At 38.1% G+C, this 18,923-nt stretch overlaps 2 protein-coding genes across 2 annotated transcripts in view; one reads left to right on the forward strand and one right to left on the reverse strand.

Moving 5' to 3' along the window:
* The first annotated feature begins 2,667 nt into the window (after window positions 1–2,667).
* Window positions 2,668–18,923, forward strand: part of LOC120431725 (uncharacterized) — a 28,775-nt gene continuing 12,519 nt past the window's right edge. The window contains exons 1-8 of the mRNA XM_052709981.1: window positions 2,668–3,028; window positions 3,088–3,343; window positions 3,405–3,531; window positions 9,280–9,474; window positions 9,534–9,893; window positions 10,787–11,020; window positions 16,693–17,017; window positions 17,787–18,180. Coding sequence (XP_052565941.1) covers window positions 2,674–3,028; window positions 3,088–3,343; window positions 3,405–3,531; window positions 9,280–9,474; window positions 9,534–9,893; window positions 10,787–11,020; window positions 16,693–17,017; window positions 17,787–18,180 — 2,246 coding nt within the window. The 5' untranslated portion in view covers window positions 2,668–2,673. The remainder of the gene's footprint in view (window positions 3,029–3,087; window positions 3,344–3,404; window positions 3,532–9,279; window positions 9,475–9,533; window positions 9,894–10,786; window positions 11,021–16,692; window positions 17,018–17,786; window positions 18,181–18,923) is intronic.
* Window positions 10,201–18,242, reverse strand: LOC120431726 (probable cytochrome P450 313a2). Its single transcript, XM_039596853.2, is given in 9 exon segments — window positions 10,201–10,691; window positions 10,753–11,173; window positions 16,120–16,302; window positions 16,467–16,634; window positions 16,636–17,079; window positions 17,145–17,330; window positions 17,426–17,552; window positions 17,610–17,862; window positions 17,926–18,242. Coding segments are annotated over 9 exon segments (2,235 nt in total). The 5' UTR covers window positions 18,218–18,242; the 3' UTR covers window positions 10,201–10,530.

Here is an 18,923-nt window from a genome sequence, read left to right on the forward strand (position 1 = left end):
TTGAATAAATGGCAATAAACTGAATCAAACATCATCATGTTATACATCGTTAGTTAGGTAAAGGAAAGGTAAACCTTTCCAACGAGTCCAAAACATTGATAAACTGGCAACCCTGACTCGAGTTATAACCACTTAAGTGATATTTATGTACTTTTTTGTAGCCGGATCTCACTTAAATGTATGTAAACAATGTCCGGCTCCATCATCCGACCCATCGTTGGTTAGGAAATTGAAAGACCTTTCCAACGTGTCTAAAACATTGACGATCTGGCAACCCTGTCTCGAGTTCTGACCACTTAAGTTATATTTATGTACTTTTTTGTAGCCGGATCTCACTTAAATGTATGTAAACGATGCTCGGATCCATCATCCGACCCATCGTTGGTAAGGTAATTGAAAGGCCGAGTCTAAAACATTGAAGATCTGGCAACCCTATCTCGAGTTCTGACCACTTATGATGCCACTTATGAGCCCTTGAGTGATATGTGTGTTTTTTGTATTCCGGAACTTAACGAAATCAGACGAAATTTATGGCCAAACCCATAATATCACATATCACCCATTGTTGGATAAGAGTGAGGAAGGCACCAACCACATAGGTGGATTAAGTTAGTTTTTCTTACTAAAACTGAATATTTTTCAAAATTATTTTTTCCAATTTGCAAATGGAAGCCTGATCGAAATGTGTTTGATTTTTTCCTGAGCTTCGGAAATTATTTCCTAACTGGGAAAGATATGCTTTTTTTTATTCATTTTTTTATTTAATTCTTTTCTTATTATAACTGAATATTTTTTCAGATTTTTTTTCAAATGTGCAAATGGGAGCCTAATATAAATTTGTTTGATTTTTTCCAGAGCTTACTTCAAAGTTAAGTTTATTGATTCCAAGAAATATAAAAAAACTACATTTGTTTTTTAATGCAACTTTTTGCAATTTCATAGTTAATAAAATACAAGCAACCAAAATAACAATGAAAATTATAAGCCAATTCATCAGGTAAAAGGAAAAACCCGTTCAATTATTCTTTAAAAAAGTTTTTTCGAAACAAAATCAAGAAGCATAATATATATATTTTGAACAAAATTTAAAATTGCAAAGAAATTTGCAAAGCAATGAAATGAAAACCATGTTTTATGTTTAAATTAAACCATTTTTATTTTTTTGGAACCAGAATTTCAGATACACACCGCACAAAAAGAGTTTTTTGCAAAAAATATTGTTTCAGGTACTAGTATTTTTTTTAATTTCAGATTTCAGAGATTTGGAAACATCCTATATCAAAATTGGAAGTTGAAGGGTTTATCCCCTAGATTTATTTTTTATGTTTGGCGTATTTGTTGATTTGTTTGAAAGTTACTTGTAATAGGCTATCCATAAACCAATTCTCGGGTTAGTTTTCAGAAGATCCTAAGTGCCAGTAGTAAAGAAAGCCGTTTTTTCGAACGATTTTCGATCAATTTACAAATTCCCAAATTCAAAAATGCTTTAAATTGTTCATCTGCACGTCCTTTAAACGGTCTTTACTGAAAAGCAATGAAAATTTGACAATATTCAATCATCCAAATTTTAAATCATCCAAAATTCAACTTGTGTTTACTGTTGTTCAGGACAGAAAAAGTAAATGAAAAAAAAACTGTGCTGAAAAAACGATTTTGTTATTACACCCTAGTGGTCACTGCTTCACGAGTAAGATCGAGTAGTTTGTTCGTGCAGAAGCCAGCAAGAGAGCTTTTTCGAACATCGAAGAAAGCTTCGTTGGCTTTTCACTAGTATGCATTCAGGGGTAACTAGTTTCTTTAATTTGCTCTCAATCACCCAGTGTCTACTGGGGAAAAAAACTTTTCCAAGAAATATTTATTACACTCGTATTACACGTTATGTCCAGTAATGGAGAAATTGGTTTAGTTTTGTGGAATTTTATTTTATTGGTTTTGTGATGTACGGAAACGTTATAGAGTAACGTTTTTCAGAACGAATACATTCCAGAAAACCCAACATAAGATTGCAGTCTGTATTGGGAGGAAGAAAGCTGAGGATCGATGTTTAAAAGAGTTACCAGGACAATCAGCGTTAACACATAAAGTAAACATCGATTTGCATAATGTGGATAACATTTATGAATGAGCTTAGGTTTTGATACACGGTTCACATTCCGTAGATTCATCTCGTTTTCAGGTGGTCGTATGCGCTTGCAGTACATAAACGAGTGTTTGTTTTTTATTGGCTCTGAGCTTTATTATGAAAGTAAAATGTCTCCTGAGCTGTGCAGTACGTATGAGTCTTTGCCAAACTATGTTACATAAAGGTTGCAGGGGTTCTTTTTTAAGCCAACCTGTTGAATTTTGGAATATGACCCGATTAACGATTAGTGTGAAAATTTCAATTTACTTGTTGTATAAAGATGTCTCTAAGTTTAATGTTACAAACGTAATAATTAAAGTTTGAGAACCACAGGCTGTAAACGGGTCACTGCAGCTGTTTAGTATGGTTTAATTTGGTTAGTTCTTTGATCCAAACCTCGTTAGTCTAAAACTAACTTTGCACGCGACCGGGAGCACATCTTTGAGCAGCTCCAAAAAGATCCTAGATATCCTGACTTCTTTGTGCTAGCAACAGCTCATCGTTTTATTTAAGCGTGGTGGAACCAAACCCCAACGTAGTGCAGCGCCAAAATGATCGCCGTGCTGTTGATTTGCTTCGTGGCAGTTCTTGGTGCAATCGCGCTCTGGTTGCAGCACCGCATCAAGTTCAAATCGCTAAGGGGAATTCCTACCGTGGAACCGTGCTATCCACTGGTGGGAAATGTTCCGATTGTGGTTGGGAAAAGTGAAGAGCAGCTGTTCTCGATCGTTGCACATCAGGTGTTAAAGTATGATCGATTGTTCAAAGTTTGGGTTGGACCGAAGCTGATGCTGGCCACCAGCCATCCGGATTTGATCTACCAGGTCGTGAACCACCCGCAGTGTTTGGAGCGACCGTTTTTGTATGGATTCTCCGGATTCACCAAGGGAATCTTCTCGACGGATTGTGAGATATTTAGTTTGTTGAAGTTTCCGTTAAATCGTTAACAAAGTGCACTATTTTAGGGAAATTGTGGAAGCTGCAAAGGAAAGCTCTGAACCCAGCGTTCAACGCGCTTGTGCTGAACAACTTTGTGCCGATATTTGAAGAGTGCAGTCGAAGGATGGTTCAAAACATGCTGAGTCATGCCGATGGGTCAACGGGAGTGAATATCCTCAAGTTCACCTCGATTTGTACGCTGGAAATGATCTGTGCAACTTCTCTGGGAAGTGATGTGATGCAACGGCCGGGAAAGGAAGAGTTTGTGCATAGCATTGAAACGTAAAACACTTTGCAACGCGAAAAAAAAAAAGAATCTAAGTGAACGTTCCTTTTATTGCAGAGCTTTCAACTGTGCTTCGAGAAGGATGTTCAAACCATGGCTGTATACTGATATTACCTATCGAGTGACGAAAGATTATAAAGATCAGCAGAAAGCTTGGGGAGTTATTTGCGACTTTTTCTCTAAAGTAAGTATTTGAACTATTTGTGTAATGGTGTTTGCAGCCCCTTATCGGATCTAGAAAAGACTATTATCTCAAAACCTCGCTCCACAAGCTGAATATTGTTCCTTGAGCTATTTTAGGAATCTGGGCCAAATATGAGCAGAATCGGTCAACATTTACCCATTGATACTCGGAAGTGAAGTTTGTATGGGAATAGCATAGCATAGCATAGCATAGCATTGGTGTCTACCCGTAGCTGCTACTTCGTTATTGACCAGGACCCCCAAACATTGCTCCGTGGACCACAGATGAAAAGTAGGAACCAATCATCACCCCTTCGCAATTTTCAAAGGTCCCTATCGTGCTGATCAATACCGACGCCGGCCACGACCAGTGGTAAGACACGGGGAAGTGGATGGGAATGTTAGCCGATACTTGAGTGATGGGACCGCCAAATCGACTGCGTCTCCGACAAAGTATCACATGAGTTTTGAGGGGTTAGTAAGATGGGTATGAGGTCAGGATTCACTGTGGTAGGTGATGCGACCATGAGCAATTTGTTTATCGGTTGAAATTTTAAAAATCTTAGGCAGCCGGCTGCGGAAAGATACCTATCTAGGGATTTAAATATAGTATTAATTCGACCGCGATTCTCCAGAAATTCTCCGTCGGCGTGCCTTCCGATCAACGGTGATGTAGGAAGGGCTTCATTCATTAAAATTATTTTATATCATAAGCCTTAAAACATATCCGTCGACGTGCCTTCCGATCCTCGATGATATGGAAAGGTCTTAATCCAGCAATACGACTTGCTTGTCTCAACAAACAAAAATCGGATCGTTTCTATCGAAAACTATATAAAGAGAAAAAAATAAAATTCATCGGCCAACGAACGCGCGAACAAAAAATAAATGAAAAAAAGAAGAAGAAGAAATCCAATCACCCCATGTACACAAATAGCGACACAAAAGAGACGGAAAATAAAACGAAAAAAAAAAAACAGGACTGCGCGTCCACACAGGCACCGCACTACTGATGCCATTATTTAATTATAATGACCAATCACCCCATGCACTCGAACAGCGACACAAAAGAGACGGAAAATAACACGAAAAACAGGACTGAGCGTCCACACAGGCACCGCACTACTGATACCATTATTTAATTATAATGACCAATCACCCCATGCACTCGAACAGCGACACAAAAGAGACGGAAAATAACACGAAAAAACAGGACTGAGCGTCCACACAGGCACCGCACTACTGATGCCATTATTTAATTATACTGACCAATCACCCCATGCACTCGAACAGCGACACAAAAGAGACGGAAAATAACACGAAAAAACAGGACTGAGCGTCCACACAGGCACCGCACTACTGATGCCATTATTTAATTATACTGACCAATCACCCCATGCACTCGAACAGCGACACAAAAGAGACGGAAAATAACACGAAAAAACAGGACTGAGCGTCCACACAGGCACCGCACTACTGATGCCATTATTTAATTATACTGACCAATCACCCCATGCACTCGAACAGCGACACAAAAGAGACGGAAAATAACACGAAAAACAGGACTGAGCGTCCACACAGGCACCGCACTCGGAAGTGAAGTTTGTATGGGAATAATCGAAAAAAAATGTATGGGAAACCCAATTTTCTTACGCTTTGGTCTGCAGGGTGCGCAACTTCCATCCAAATATTCCCAAAAGTGAGATTCTCATCGGAAATTTGATGCTCTACAACTTTGTAGAACATACCAAAACTGTAAAACTCGATCCTGAAAAGTTATTAGCGATTTAAACAAGTCATTTTTTTCACCACCTTTAGACTCGGGTATCAATGGGTTAATCTGAACCAATTCCGCTCAAAATTTGCACAGGTGCTTAAAATAGCCCAAAAACCGTTTACCGCTTGTGGAGTAGGGTGTCATTTTTTTCTGGGCACCCTAACTTCTCGAGGGAAAGCATGAAGAGGTCCCCAGAAACACGTGCAATTTTTCCCCTCGAGAAGAGCCTGCACAGTAGGGTGCCCAGAAAAAATGACCCCCTGCTCCACAAACGGAAAACGGGTTTTTGGGTTATTTTAAGCATCTGTGCAAATTTTGAGCGGAATTGGTTCAGATTAACTCATTGACATCCGAGTCTAAAACTGGTGAAAAAAATGATTTTCATACAAAAATGACTTGTTCAAATCGCTAATAACTTTTCGGGATCGAGTTTTACACACATCAAATGCCAACTTTTCAGAATTTTCCAGAATGGGCAAAAAATCTTTGACCGATTTATGATTTTTGAAACAATACAGATTTTTTTTTCAAAAAAATCGCAAAAAATTTTCAACTTCATTTTTTGACGTAGATTCGAATTTGCAATCAAAAAGTTCTGTAGTGAAATTTTGATAAAGTGCACCGTTTTAAAATTATAGCCATTTTAAGGTAACCTTTTTCAAAATAATCGCAGTTATTAATTTTTCAAGTTAAGTGCCCATGTTTGCGCACCTTTGAAAAAAATATTTTTTAAAAGCTGAGAAAATTCTCTATACTTTGCTTTTTTTAACTTTGTTGATACGACCCTTGGTTGCTGAGATATTGTCATGCATGTAATTAAAAACAGAAATATTGATGTTTTCTAAGTCTCACCAAAACAACCCACCATTTTCTAATGTCGATATCTCAGAAATTAATGGTCCGCTTAACAATGTTAAAACATAAAACATTCGTGAAATTTTCCGATTTTTTTGATAACATTTTTTACAAAAAATTTAAATCAAGACTAACTTTTCAAAAGGGTGTAATATTGAATGTTTCACCCTTTTGAAACGTTAGTCTTGATTTAATTTTTTTTAAATATTGTATTCATAAAGATCGGAAAATTTCATGAATGTTTCATTTTTTAACATTGTATATTGGACCATTATTTGCTGAGATATCATTGTTAGAAAATGTTGAGTTTTTTGGGTGAGACTTAGAAAACATTAATTTTCCTGTTTTTAAACTTTTAAATGTCAATATATCAAAGGGTTGTATCAACAAAATTCAAAAAAGCAAAATATAGTGAATTTTCTCAGCTGTTAAATAATATTTGTTTTAAAAAGTGAGCAAAGATGGGCACTTATTTCAAAAAATTAATAATTTAATAAATGGGTAATTCTCCGCCAACTCACACAGCAGTTGCCCCGACCCCTCTTCGATTTGCGTGAAACTTTGTCCTAAGGGGTAACTTTTGTCCCTGATCACGAATCCGAGGTCCGTTTTTTGATATCTCGTGACGGAGGGGCGGTACGACCCCTTCCATTTTTGAACATGTGAAAAAAGAGGTGTTTTTCAATAATTTGCAGCCTCAAACGGTGATGAGATAGAAATTTGGTGTCAAAGGGACTTTTGTGTAAAATTAGACGCCCGATTTGATGGCGTACTCAGAATTCCGAATAAACGTATTTTTCATCGAAAAAAACACTAAAAAAGTTTTAAAAATTCTCTCATTTTCCGTTACTCGACTGTAAAAATTTTTGGAACATGTCATTTTATGGGAAATTTAATGTACTTTTCGAATCTACATTGTCCCAGAAGGGTCATTTTTTCATTTAGAACAAAATTTTTCATTTTAAAATTTCGTGTTTTTTCAAACTTTGCAGGGTTATTATAGAGTGTAACAATGTTCTACAAAGTTGTAGAGCAGACAATTACAAAAATTTTGATATATAGACATAAGGGGTTTGCTTATAAACATCACGAGTTATCGCGATTTTACGAAAAAAAGTTTTGAAAAAGTTGGTCGTCATCGATCATGGCCGTTCATGGTCACCCGCGACAGACACGGACGACGAAACAAAGAGAAACGCAAAAAGTAACTTTTTCAAAACTTTTTTTCGTAAAATCGCGATAACTCGTGATGTTTATAAGCAAACCCCTTATGTCTATATATCAAAATTTTTGTAATTGTCTGCTCTACAACTTTGTAGACCATTGTTACACTCTAAAAAATAACCCTGCAAAGTTAGAAAAAACACGAAATTTTAAAATGAAAATTTTTGTTCTAAATGAAAAAATGACCCTTCTGGGACAATGTAGATTCGAAAAGTACATTAAATTTCCCATAAAATGACATGTTCCAAAATTTTTTACAGTCGAGTAACGGAAAATGGGAGAATTTTTAAAACTTTTTTAGTGTTTTTTTCGATGAAAAATACGTTTATTCGGAATTCTGAGTACGCCAATAAATCGGGCGTCTAATTTTACATAAAAGTCCCTTTGACACCAAATTTCTATCTCATCACCGTTTCAGGCTGCAAATTGTTGAAAAACTCCTTTTTTTTCGCATGTTCAAAAATGGAAGGGGTCGTACCGCCCCTCCGTCACGAGATATCAAAAAACGGACCTCGGTTTCGTGATCAGGGACAAAAGTTACCCCTTAGGACAAAGTTTCACGCAAATCGAAGAGGGGTCGGGGCAACTTTTCCCGATTTCGTGTGAGTTGGTAGAGAATTACCCTTTTAAAATCTCTTCTGGTTGTCAATAATTTCACTTTCTCATGGCTTGCCATGATTCTCTCCCATAACTGGGTATCAAGAAAATAAAAATTTCAATCGAGTCTTCATTTTGCATCGTTCTGTAAACTGATGATTCTCTTCCTCGACGGTCCCTTGGATATTGACAACCAGAGAGTCGACTGTACTACTAAAATGTGCACAGTTAAAATGTTATGATAATCTCATAGAAGCCAAATAACACTTTTCCTCAAATACACATATTTTGGAACACCCTATTAACTGAACCACCCTAACGTTACTACTTTACTGACTTTGCTCAATTTTCGGAAGATGACAAAGCTATTATTTTAAAGTGTGGTATCTACGAATTTTGTTTAATAAAATTTCGGTTATGGAGCATTGTGATATGGTACCACCCTAACATTTTATTTATTAAGATTCACACACACACAAAATCAAAATTCCAAGCTATAAAAAATGGTATAAAAAATACAGTTTCAGCAATTGAAAAAAATATTTCAAAATAATAATTTATGAACCACCCTAATGTACTCAGATTTTACTTCATGAAAAAATAAATGTATTTTTGAATTCGGCTGCCCAGAATTACCCTAATATGACATATTTGGTAGAATACCTGACATTTTTTAATTTTGTCACACCTTTGTTCGGAGAGGATCCGCTGTGCGGTTGCGAGCTTCAAATCACTGAAAATCGTATCTTAGTAAAAGAACAGAAAAATGAAAGGGGTCGTATCGCCCCACCGTCACGAAATATCGAAAAATGGACCTCGGATTCGTGATCAGGGACCAAAATTACCCCTAAAGCAAAGTTTCACGAAAATCGAAGAGGGGTCTGGGCAACTTTTTCCGATTTCGTGTGAGTTGGTGGAGAATTACCCTATTAAAAAATCATCCATCCATTCAATTTTTTTCCGTGTACCAATCTTTTCTACCTATTCCTCATCAATATTTAAAACTTTGCCGAAGACACTAAACTGATCAGAAAATGTCTTCAAAAGATACAGAATTTGGAATATTTACGTACCATTTTTGTATGGAGCCTTGTATGGGTGAACCAATGACACAAAATGGCTTCTTTGGTCATAGAAAAGGCCCCCCAAATTAAAAAAAACATGAATAACATCCATTTCCTGTTTTGGCGGAGAACTGCTCCTTTGTTATTAGTACTTTCCACACTCAAAAAAGAGAAGTTTGAAGTATTCAAAAATGATTTAAAAAGGGATATTATTTTCAACGTTCTTTTCCAGATCATTGAAGAAAAAAAGCAACTCATTCGCGTTGAAGACCACAATCACAATGTTCAGGCACTTGCGGATAACAAGAACGACACCGAAGATCGAAAGCCCAAGATATTCATCGACCGACTGCTGGCGGAAACCCGCGGGGGAGTCCCGTTCAGCGATCAGGAAATTTTCGACAACACTTATCACATTATCACTTTGGTATGACTGTTTGAAATTGATATTTTTGGAACAATTTTGACGGAAAGCTTTCTTTTTAGGGAAACGACACCTCAGCGCTGGAAGTGATGCATGCTTCGCTGTTTCTGGCCATGTATCCGGAGATACAGTGGAAGGTTTACGACGAGTTCATTCAAGTTTTTCCGTCGGAAGATTCCGAGATCACGGCTGAAAGCTTAAACCAGCTGGAGTATTTGGACATGTTTCTCAAGGAATGCCTTCGACACTGTCCAACGGCGGCAAACATTGCTCGAACTACGATAACGGACATTGAGTTGGACGGGATGACAGTTCCTGCCGGAACGGACATAATATTGAGCTTCTATGGTCTACATCACCGGAAAGACGTTTGGGGTCCGGACGTGGACAAGTTCGATCCGGAGAATTTTAAGCAGGAACGTGTGATGGGACGTCATCCTCATGCGTTTTTGCCATTTAGCCATGGAACTCGGAATTGTTTAGGTAGCTTTTGTTGTTTTTTATTTTTATCTGTTAATTTAAAAAATGTTTCTTTCTTTAAACAGGAGCTCGATATGCAACATTAAGCATCAAGGTCATGCTGATTTACATACTCAGAAAGTACCACCTCAGTACAACACTTCGTCACGAGGATTTGCGCTACAAATTTGACATGACACTGAAACTAGCCTTTGATTCTCTCATTCAACTGGAACGGAGAGATCGTCAAGAGGCACTTCGCATTCTGTAATTTTATTATTGTTATTTTATCTGTAAAAGAAATGTTTAGATGCAAAATAAATTAAGTTGACATTTGGTTCTTCAATTCAGCTGGTGTTTCGGACTGACTCCAAATTTTGCTTTAAATTCTAGTATAATTAAATAAAAAGTAAACCTTGGACACATTATAAGCATTTCTCTGAATGACACCATCTCAGCCCTCAACTACAGAGCGATTGCAAGTACTAATTAAGCAGTCATGAGATGCTAATCAGCGCCATAGCCTACAATCAGCGCCTTAGACAATAAGCATACTAATCGCCAGGAAGTAGGTGCCATTCACTGGTCTGTCACTTTCATCTAGTCGCGTCGATCGAGCTGAATCAGATGTTCAAACGCCAATTTCAAGGTTAGATCAAACTTGAACCGCAGATCGCGCCGTTTTAGCCCGGTTGAAAGTTTGAACTCTCGCACCAAGCGGATCAACGCGATCTTCACGCTGATTTGGGCGTACTGCCAACCTAGAAGTTTGAAGTTTTATCTCAGAAGGTGATCATCGAATCGAAGATTTCAAAGCATTACCAATACAATTCCTCGCTCCCCCACTGAACGGTAGATATCCAAAGGTATGTCGTTGGTAACCGCAATCTGGATGGAATCGTTCCGGATCGAAGTCGGTTACGGTGTCACCCCACAAATCCGCTCGGCGATGCAGGGCGTAGAACGAGATCAGGAACATGGTGCCCGCTGGGATCCGCCGTCCGTCGATGGACACGGTTCGGATGGTTTCTCGTGCAATGTTCGGGATTGTCGGACAGAGTCGGAGTGTTTCCTTCAGCACCATGTCGAGGTAGGGGAGGTCTTGCAGGGTTTGCTGGGTGATGTTGCACGATTTGTCCGGGATGATTTGAGCAATTTCGGAGTAAAGTTTCTGTTGGACCCGGGGGTAGAGGGCTAGAAATAGGCAGGCGTTTGCTACTGAAAGGGCTGTTGGTTCGTTTCCCTGAAAAGAAGATTTTTTGAAAAAAATTTCAGATGTTTATCTCATAAGTAAAGTAAAGTAAATCTTTCCCAGTTCCTGAGGGGAACACCCTTGAAGAGTATCGGGGCCGGCATTTACAAAGCGGATTCAGTGGCAGTTTCATTCTCAACTTAATGTTAACATGTTAAGGTTAATGTTAACATTCCATAGGTCGCCTCCCTAAGGTGTCGTGATAAGGTCCAGTTTGTGACGATACACTACCTTCCCTTTACTAAGCAATCGATTCCAGAAGGGAAAAGATCACCAGTTGTGTTGGTCCGAGCCGGGATTTGAACCCCGATCTACCGCTTACGAGGTGGAAGCGTTACCACTGGGCTACGTGGCTCGGTCTTATAAGGTGCAGGTGAAAAGTATGCATTCCATTCTGTCACTTAACTTTAAATGGTTCATAGTTACTTTAATTCTCAATCTTAGCTTCCTGCCTCAACATTCTTGCAAAATTATTTGTTTATGATCAAATACTATACTCGACAATCAAACGTGCTTTTTCTTCTAGAAACCGGAGTTTTGATTTCAACTAGTTGCTCTCAACAAGCAGCAAGATTTTGTGGAATTTGCTCATTGTTTTTTTTTATAGATTGGCAGCAAAAGTGTGATTGGTAACAATGACTTCTTATTGTTTGAAAAGATTTTTGAAGAAAAAATATGCAATTTCAAGTTTCAAACCCATTTTCAAATGTTTTCAATTTCATTTAAATTAAATTCAATTCAGTTTTATTGGTGAATAATCAATTTAACAAAAAAAAATTGGAGTTCTTTTCAGCTGTGTGTAACTTCCTAATCCTAGAGCAATTATTGTAGTTAAATAAAGGAAACCAAGAGTTAGAAAAATGTAAAAGCACACTTACTAAAATGTGTTTTGAATTTCGATTTAGAATACTATGTTTTACCTTATTTTCAAGAAGTGAAATAAAAATTGCATTCGAAATGTACTTTAGTAAAACCAGGCAACATTCAAGCCACCTCAAAAAACTTCTTTGATTAAAAAAAATATTTTTGTACGTATCATGGTGTGGCCATCCTAAGACAACTATTTTTTTTATTCGATATGATGAGAATTTTTTTTAAATATCGAAAGTTAAAAGAATAAATAATTTTAAAATTAGATGAAACCATTAAATTTTAAAAAAATAATTCAGAAATAACATCGCCAACATTTATTGTAAACATTCAAAAGTATTCAATACCTAGTCCACGATTCAAAACATTATTTTTTGTATTTTTATTTGAAAGACAAGTGTATAATATACACTTTATTATACACTGTATATGAATAATTGATTCGTAACATTATGAATCTCAGAATAGTTGTAATCAAATCATTTTAAAACAGTGTTGTTTCAGTGACTTTCAGAAAACATTGTTCTTCTTGTCTATTTTACTTTAAGTTGGTGTATCTTACTTTGTTTTGATTAAATCTACATTATTTTTAAGCATTCACTTTTCGAATAAAATTGAATCAGTACTGTTTCTCGGTGCGTAAGTGGTTCGATAACAAAGCAACTAGTAAAAAAGGACATATTGCAGCAAATTCAATTTTTAAATTGATTGTTAAATTTATAATTATAAATTATAATTAAAAATTTTCATAAATTATTTACTTTTGTGATTGAATTTTTTTTTGTCCAATGTGCTTTCTTGAGAAAAAAGATTGAAAATTACATTTCTCTTAAGGATATCTAAAAAAAAGCATCTAATCTAATCTAATCTAATCAGACCCTAGCGCAGCCAATCTTTCGAAGGGATCCTGGAGAGTGCCCTAGGTTAGATGACGCCTAGCACTCTTCTTGTCATTTATTAACACTTGTAGTGCGCCATTGCATCAGAATGCATTGAAACATCACAAGCGTTAAAGCGGCCAGGCCTACTGCGTAAAGCCGTATCGCAGAGATGATTCGTAATTGGGTTAAGTTTGAGCACTGAGTGTTCGAACAACAACACAATTCTGAATCGACAGGGGAGGAAGAAGCGTGGGGACACACCACCATACGCTCCGTGATCTGGTTGTATTCGTTGGGAGCACCATGCTAAGAAGGTTTGGTACTCCGGGACCCTCTGGGATGGGACATTGTATTTCCACGAATGCCCTGGACACTATCCCGAGCATGGGTAAATAACAAGGGAAATGCGTAATAATACCTTTCTCTGGTATCAATACCAAATTTTGGTATTCCTGGACCCTTTAAAATTTGTCTTAAGGATTATGCAAGAGCAAAATGTGGAATCATACCAATTTAAGGTATTGTTTTAATTATTGCAAAATTGCAGCATTTGTCAATGGTCGAACACCACATTTTGGTATTCTTTTGGTATTACAGTATTTTATCAAATTCCTCTGAAACTATGGGAAAATTTGGACCAATTTTTTCAACATAATTAATTTTGCGCTAAAATGATGTATCAAAGCAAATGCTTTAATTGAAAACCGGAAATTTCAAACTTGATTTTAAACATTTTTGATATACCCCCTAAGGAAATTACTTGAAACTGTGGAAAATTTTCTAAGTCAGGATGGCACATTTTGGTATTATTTTGGTATTAAAGTGTTTTATCAAATTCCTCTGAAACTATGGAAATTTTTAAAAAAAATTGACGAGATAATTAATTTTGCGCTAAAAGGACTTGAAACCCAGGCCGTTCATCAATGACAAATGCATTCGGTGTGTTTTGTTTTGTTTGGAGGGAAAAGCCCGTTTGAGTGGATCGCCTACCGATGGGTCCTTCTCAAAAAGGCACAAAACCTTTTTTTTTCTGTCAACAGATTTACAGTCCAAATGATAAAAAGGCTTTTACATAATTACTTAAACTAACCTATTGGGCTAACGAAAATTATATACATTATAAATAAATAAATAAATAGATAAATAAATAAGCTAATAGTGTAAACCTAAACTACACCCAGAACTGGGCATCGGCATACGAGAGGATAAAGAGCACGATTTGGTAGTAAAATTGTACTGTGTGCGGACGGAGAGGATAAATCCCAAAAAAGTTCATCTATCAAAAAAAAGTACCGGTACCGAGACTCGAACCCAAGACCTTCGGCATATTAAACCGTGCCTTTGTCGTATGGGCCACCATGGTTCGGTGACTAAGTGGCGGTCGTTTGTCCATATAAGCCACTCAAAGGATGAACTGTTCCAATGAACGAATGAACACGCGAGAGGACTATACTCTCGCAATATAGCACTTTCCTCACGTTTCTTTTCGTGAGGACTATCCCCTCGTTCTTTAACTTTGGGTGTAGAGGGTTAAGGGGTGGGGGATTTTCTTCTCGGAGAAACGTCAAGAATTTAAGTTTTTGAACAGGACTAGACAAATTAAAATCGAAGGACGAGTAGCACCAATTGAAGACTCTGCACATGCTGGTGAATGGTTCATTGAAGGCGTAATTGGTGCGAGCAAAGGGGTGGGGTCAGAAAAGCAAACGAGCGAAGTGTTCGCCGGCGAATGTTGATGTTGAGTTGTCCGACCAAGTAAGGACAATCAATGTTGGATCTCAACAGATCAGAAACAAACACGGTTTTCGCTAAATCTCTCCTGACAGACAAAAAAAATTGTGTGGTGAAGAATATCACTAAGAACAACATGGAATCATCAGGTGAGTAGATTTAGCTGTTGCATATGGATCATTTCCGTTTTTTTCACTAACTGCAACTGTTGCACAAAAAATGATATGAAAATACCAAATTTTGGTATTTCTTGTGCAAATACCAGCGACCAAAATATGCTCTCGGTTGCCCAGTAATAGATGGTAAAATACCATGAAATCATACCAAAATCATGTATGTGGAAGACCAAGGGAATACCAAAATATGACTTTTCAAGGGCGCGGGAATACCTTAAAATAAAACCATGACAATACCAAGTTTTGGTATTAAAGCAATGTTCAAAATTCCAGAAGACCTCAAGTTGGTATTGAAATGATTTTATTTTGTGGTATTATTTTACCTTTGGAATAACATGGTTTGGTATTGTTGTGCCCTTCCACATACAAGATTTTGGTATGATTTCATGGTATTTTACCATCTATTACTGGGCAACCAAGAGCACATTTTGGTCGCTGTTATTTGCCCAAGTAATACCAAAATTTGGTATTCCCGTGTTATTTACCCCTGCTCGGGATTTGCCGTGGTTATAGCGCCACAACTCGCTCTCTGTAACAGTATTCCTAATTCCAGTCCAAGTTCACCAAGTCGTCATGGCCTAGTGGTTAGCATTTTTGCTTACCAACCCAAAAAAAAAACCCAAAGGACGGGGGATCGAACCCCGCCTCGAGCGACTTTGATTTTTCGTTCATATTCATCAATTCAAATTTATGTGTTCTTAACTTTCTCGTTGGGAGCAGATGGGCATCGAACCCAGAACCATTCGCTTACAAAGCGAACACCGTAGCCAGTCAGCCACGGCCGCTCCAAAAATATTCGCTTGTCTGACGGAAGGCGTGATAATACAAATCTCGTCTCGAAAAATGCCACCGGGTCCTGGGATCAAACCCAGGCCGACTGGGTGGGCTAAAAAAGCATCTTTTTCCTAAACTGCACCATTTTCTAAAAATGAACATTGATGGTGTTTAAACAACAAAAAAATAATTTATTTGAGATTTAGCAATTAACAGAGATTTTTTTTTAAATCAATGGAATAGTTTTAAAAAGCCTTTAAGTTTTTTTTAAATAAGAAAAAATAGATTTGTAGATTTAAAGATTTAAAGATTTAAAGATTTAAAGATTTAAAGATTTAAAGATTTAAAGATTTAAAGATTTAAAGATTTAAAGATTTAAAGATTTAAAGATTTAAAGATTTAAAGATTTAAAGATTTAAAGATTTAAAGATTTAAAGATTTAAAGATTTAAAGATTTAAAGATTTAAAGATTTAAAGATTTAATCCTAATGCATTGTCGACTTACGCCAAGAATGATGGTGTAGGCATTGTCGGCAATTTCAGCGTTGGTAAACGGTTTTCCATCAACAGATTCGCGCAGAAGTTGATCGATGATAGTCGGCAATTGTTCGCAGATATCCTCCGAGTCTGAATCGTCTTGTGAGTTGTATTCATCTTCCAAAAGAAGTTGCCTACGTTCGTTGATGATCTGCAATTTGAACAATTCATTTGAAGGAGAGTTTTTCTAGCAAAATTAAAACATCTTGTAAATAATAACAGAATAAATTGTTGAAAACACCGTTTTAATCACAAGTTATGAGATACATCACACACAAAAAGCTGACTGAGTAATTATCGCCTCTCGAGTTGCACCAGATGTTCGATGGCCAGCTTCAGCGTCATATCGAAGCGGTATCGCAGGTCCTGACGCGTTAGCTTCGTGCTAAGCTTGAACTCGCGCACCAGATGTACCAGCATGATCTTGACGCTCATCATCGCGTACCGCCAGCCTGCGGAGAGTGGGTTCGTCAGATGGTGGTTTCATTTTTTTGTCGAGTTTCATACCGATGCAGTTCCGGGAACCACCACTAAACGGTAGATATCCAAAGGAATGCCGCGACTTGGCCCGATCCTGATCGAAGTTCTCCGGGTCGAACTCTTCCGCCGAGTCTCCCCAAATATCGATTCGACGATGAAGCGCGTAAAAGGACATCAGCATGATGGTACCTTTGGGAACGACTGTTCCATCAACCAGAACGTCCTGAAGCGCTTCCCGGGCAATATTTGGTGCTACCGGGCAAAGTCGGAGCGTTTCCTTGATTACCATCTCGAGGTACACCAGCTGCTTCAGGTCGTCAGGGTTGATTGGGGAGTGTTTCGATGGGAAGATCTGGGCGATTTCCGAGTGAACTTTGTCCTGGATTGTGGGGTACATAGCCAGGAATAGGCAGCAGGACGCGACGGTGAGTGCGGAAGTGTCGTTGCCCTTTTTAAGGTTGGATGGATTTGTTTTAAAAATTATTGAGATTTTGAGAAAGTTAGAAGAATTACCGCTACAATAATGGTGTACGCGTTGTGAAAGATTTCTTCGTCACTAAAGGTCTTCCCATCAAAAGTTTCCGATAGTAACTTCACAATGAAAATCTCTGGTTTGTTGTAGTGATCTTCAGCATTGGTTTCAAGGTTTCCGTTAATATCTATCTGATTCATTATGTTTTTCTTTTGTTGATTAATAATCTACGAGGATTGTTGGTAGTTACAGTAAAAGAAGGGGAGCAGTTATTAAAACAAGAACTAAGAGAATGATTAACTCTGACCACACAGTTTTATACCTCATTCGCTTTTTCCATGCAAATCTTTCTTAGTCTTTGGTCTTCCCTGTAATCCTTAGTAAATCGATAAATCCAATCAAAGTAGAGATGTGCACTAAGCATTCTTCTAGATACCAAGTTGAACAATCTGAAATAACGTTTGTTAATGATACCACCAGAATAACACTAAAGCACTAGCGCTGACCTCTCAATGTATCCCAACACTTCATCGGTATCATCCCTCTGCAGTACATCCATCCCAATCGTAGTTCCAAAAACCATTTCCAGCGTACACTTTGAAACGTGGTGCAGGATATTCACCGTGGATCCACTCTCCATCCCCTTCAACTCTTCCACCATCTTACGACTACACGTTTCAAAGATCGGTATGAAGCTGTTGAGGATCTTCAGGTTGAACGTCGGATTCAACGCCCTCCGTTGGATCTTCCACTGTTGATCTGCGGACAAACAGACGTTTCAAATATCACTTTGAACTCCAAGAAGCCCTCATCATCGCTCACGTCTAGCACTCAACAGTCCCTGCTCGAGCCCCGTAAAGCGGTAAAAGAAAGGCCTTTCCACGCAGCCTGGATTGGTCAAAATCTGCTGAATCACGTCCGGATGGCACGTCCCGAGAAGCTTCACCGGACCGTAGCTGATCCGGAACAGCCGATCGCTGTTGCGGAACATTCCGACGACGGATCCAAAGCGCTGAATGTCATCCTTCCTGAACACGGTCCAAATGCTACTCCTACGGGCGATCGAAAGTACACCAAGTAGTGCTAGAATGATCAGCAACAAAATGGGCCACATTATTTTTGGCACTGGAAGTGATCACGTCGAGTGATGGACTGGAACTGATCTTCGATCAGTTCGGAGTCGTTGCTTACCAAAAATTAGCTAATCGACGCTAAGTGATACTAACCATCCTTTCTTTGGACGATTCGAAATGTCAATGATTTGCTTTTTTTCAGAGTTTACTCAATAGTACCTTCACGGCATCGTCAAATAATAAGGTTATTGTAAATACAAAGTTACATCTCTGTTCTGGATTCGATGAAGACGGTGAATCTTGAAGTAGTAATGGATGCAATATTTTCTATGTTAGCCTTTTGCAATTTTGAGTATTCATGAAAAGGTACAAAGAATTCCCTTTCCGATATAATAAATCTTGCTTCTCACTTTTAATCGACACATTACGCAACACATTCCACTCATAAACCACGACTCACGAGACGTGGCCCCGTCAACTATCAATCAAGGTTGCTCCATTTGACTGGAAAGTAGCTCGACCAGTTGATCCAGAATCTATACTTAAAATGCACGCCACCACATCGGATATTCCGGTTAAAACTGCGTGCACTAATAGAGGATCAGCTGCCGCTGCTGGCTGCTGTCCCCTATAATTAGGGTCTACCCCGTGTATGTCCATGCAGTCTCCACTAGCGTAGCCGTTTAGAATTCAAATCATGACCCTGGCCGTACAGCAGGTATAGTTATCCAGTAGGATCCATTCATG

The sequence above is a fragment of the Culex pipiens genome, chromosome 3 (assembly GCF_016801865.2).
Source record: "Culex pipiens pallens isolate TS chromosome 3, TS_CPP_V2, whole genome shotgun sequence".
In the NCBI taxonomy this organism is placed as follows: domain Eukaryota; kingdom Metazoa; phylum Arthropoda; class Insecta; order Diptera; family Culicidae; genus Culex; species Culex pipiens.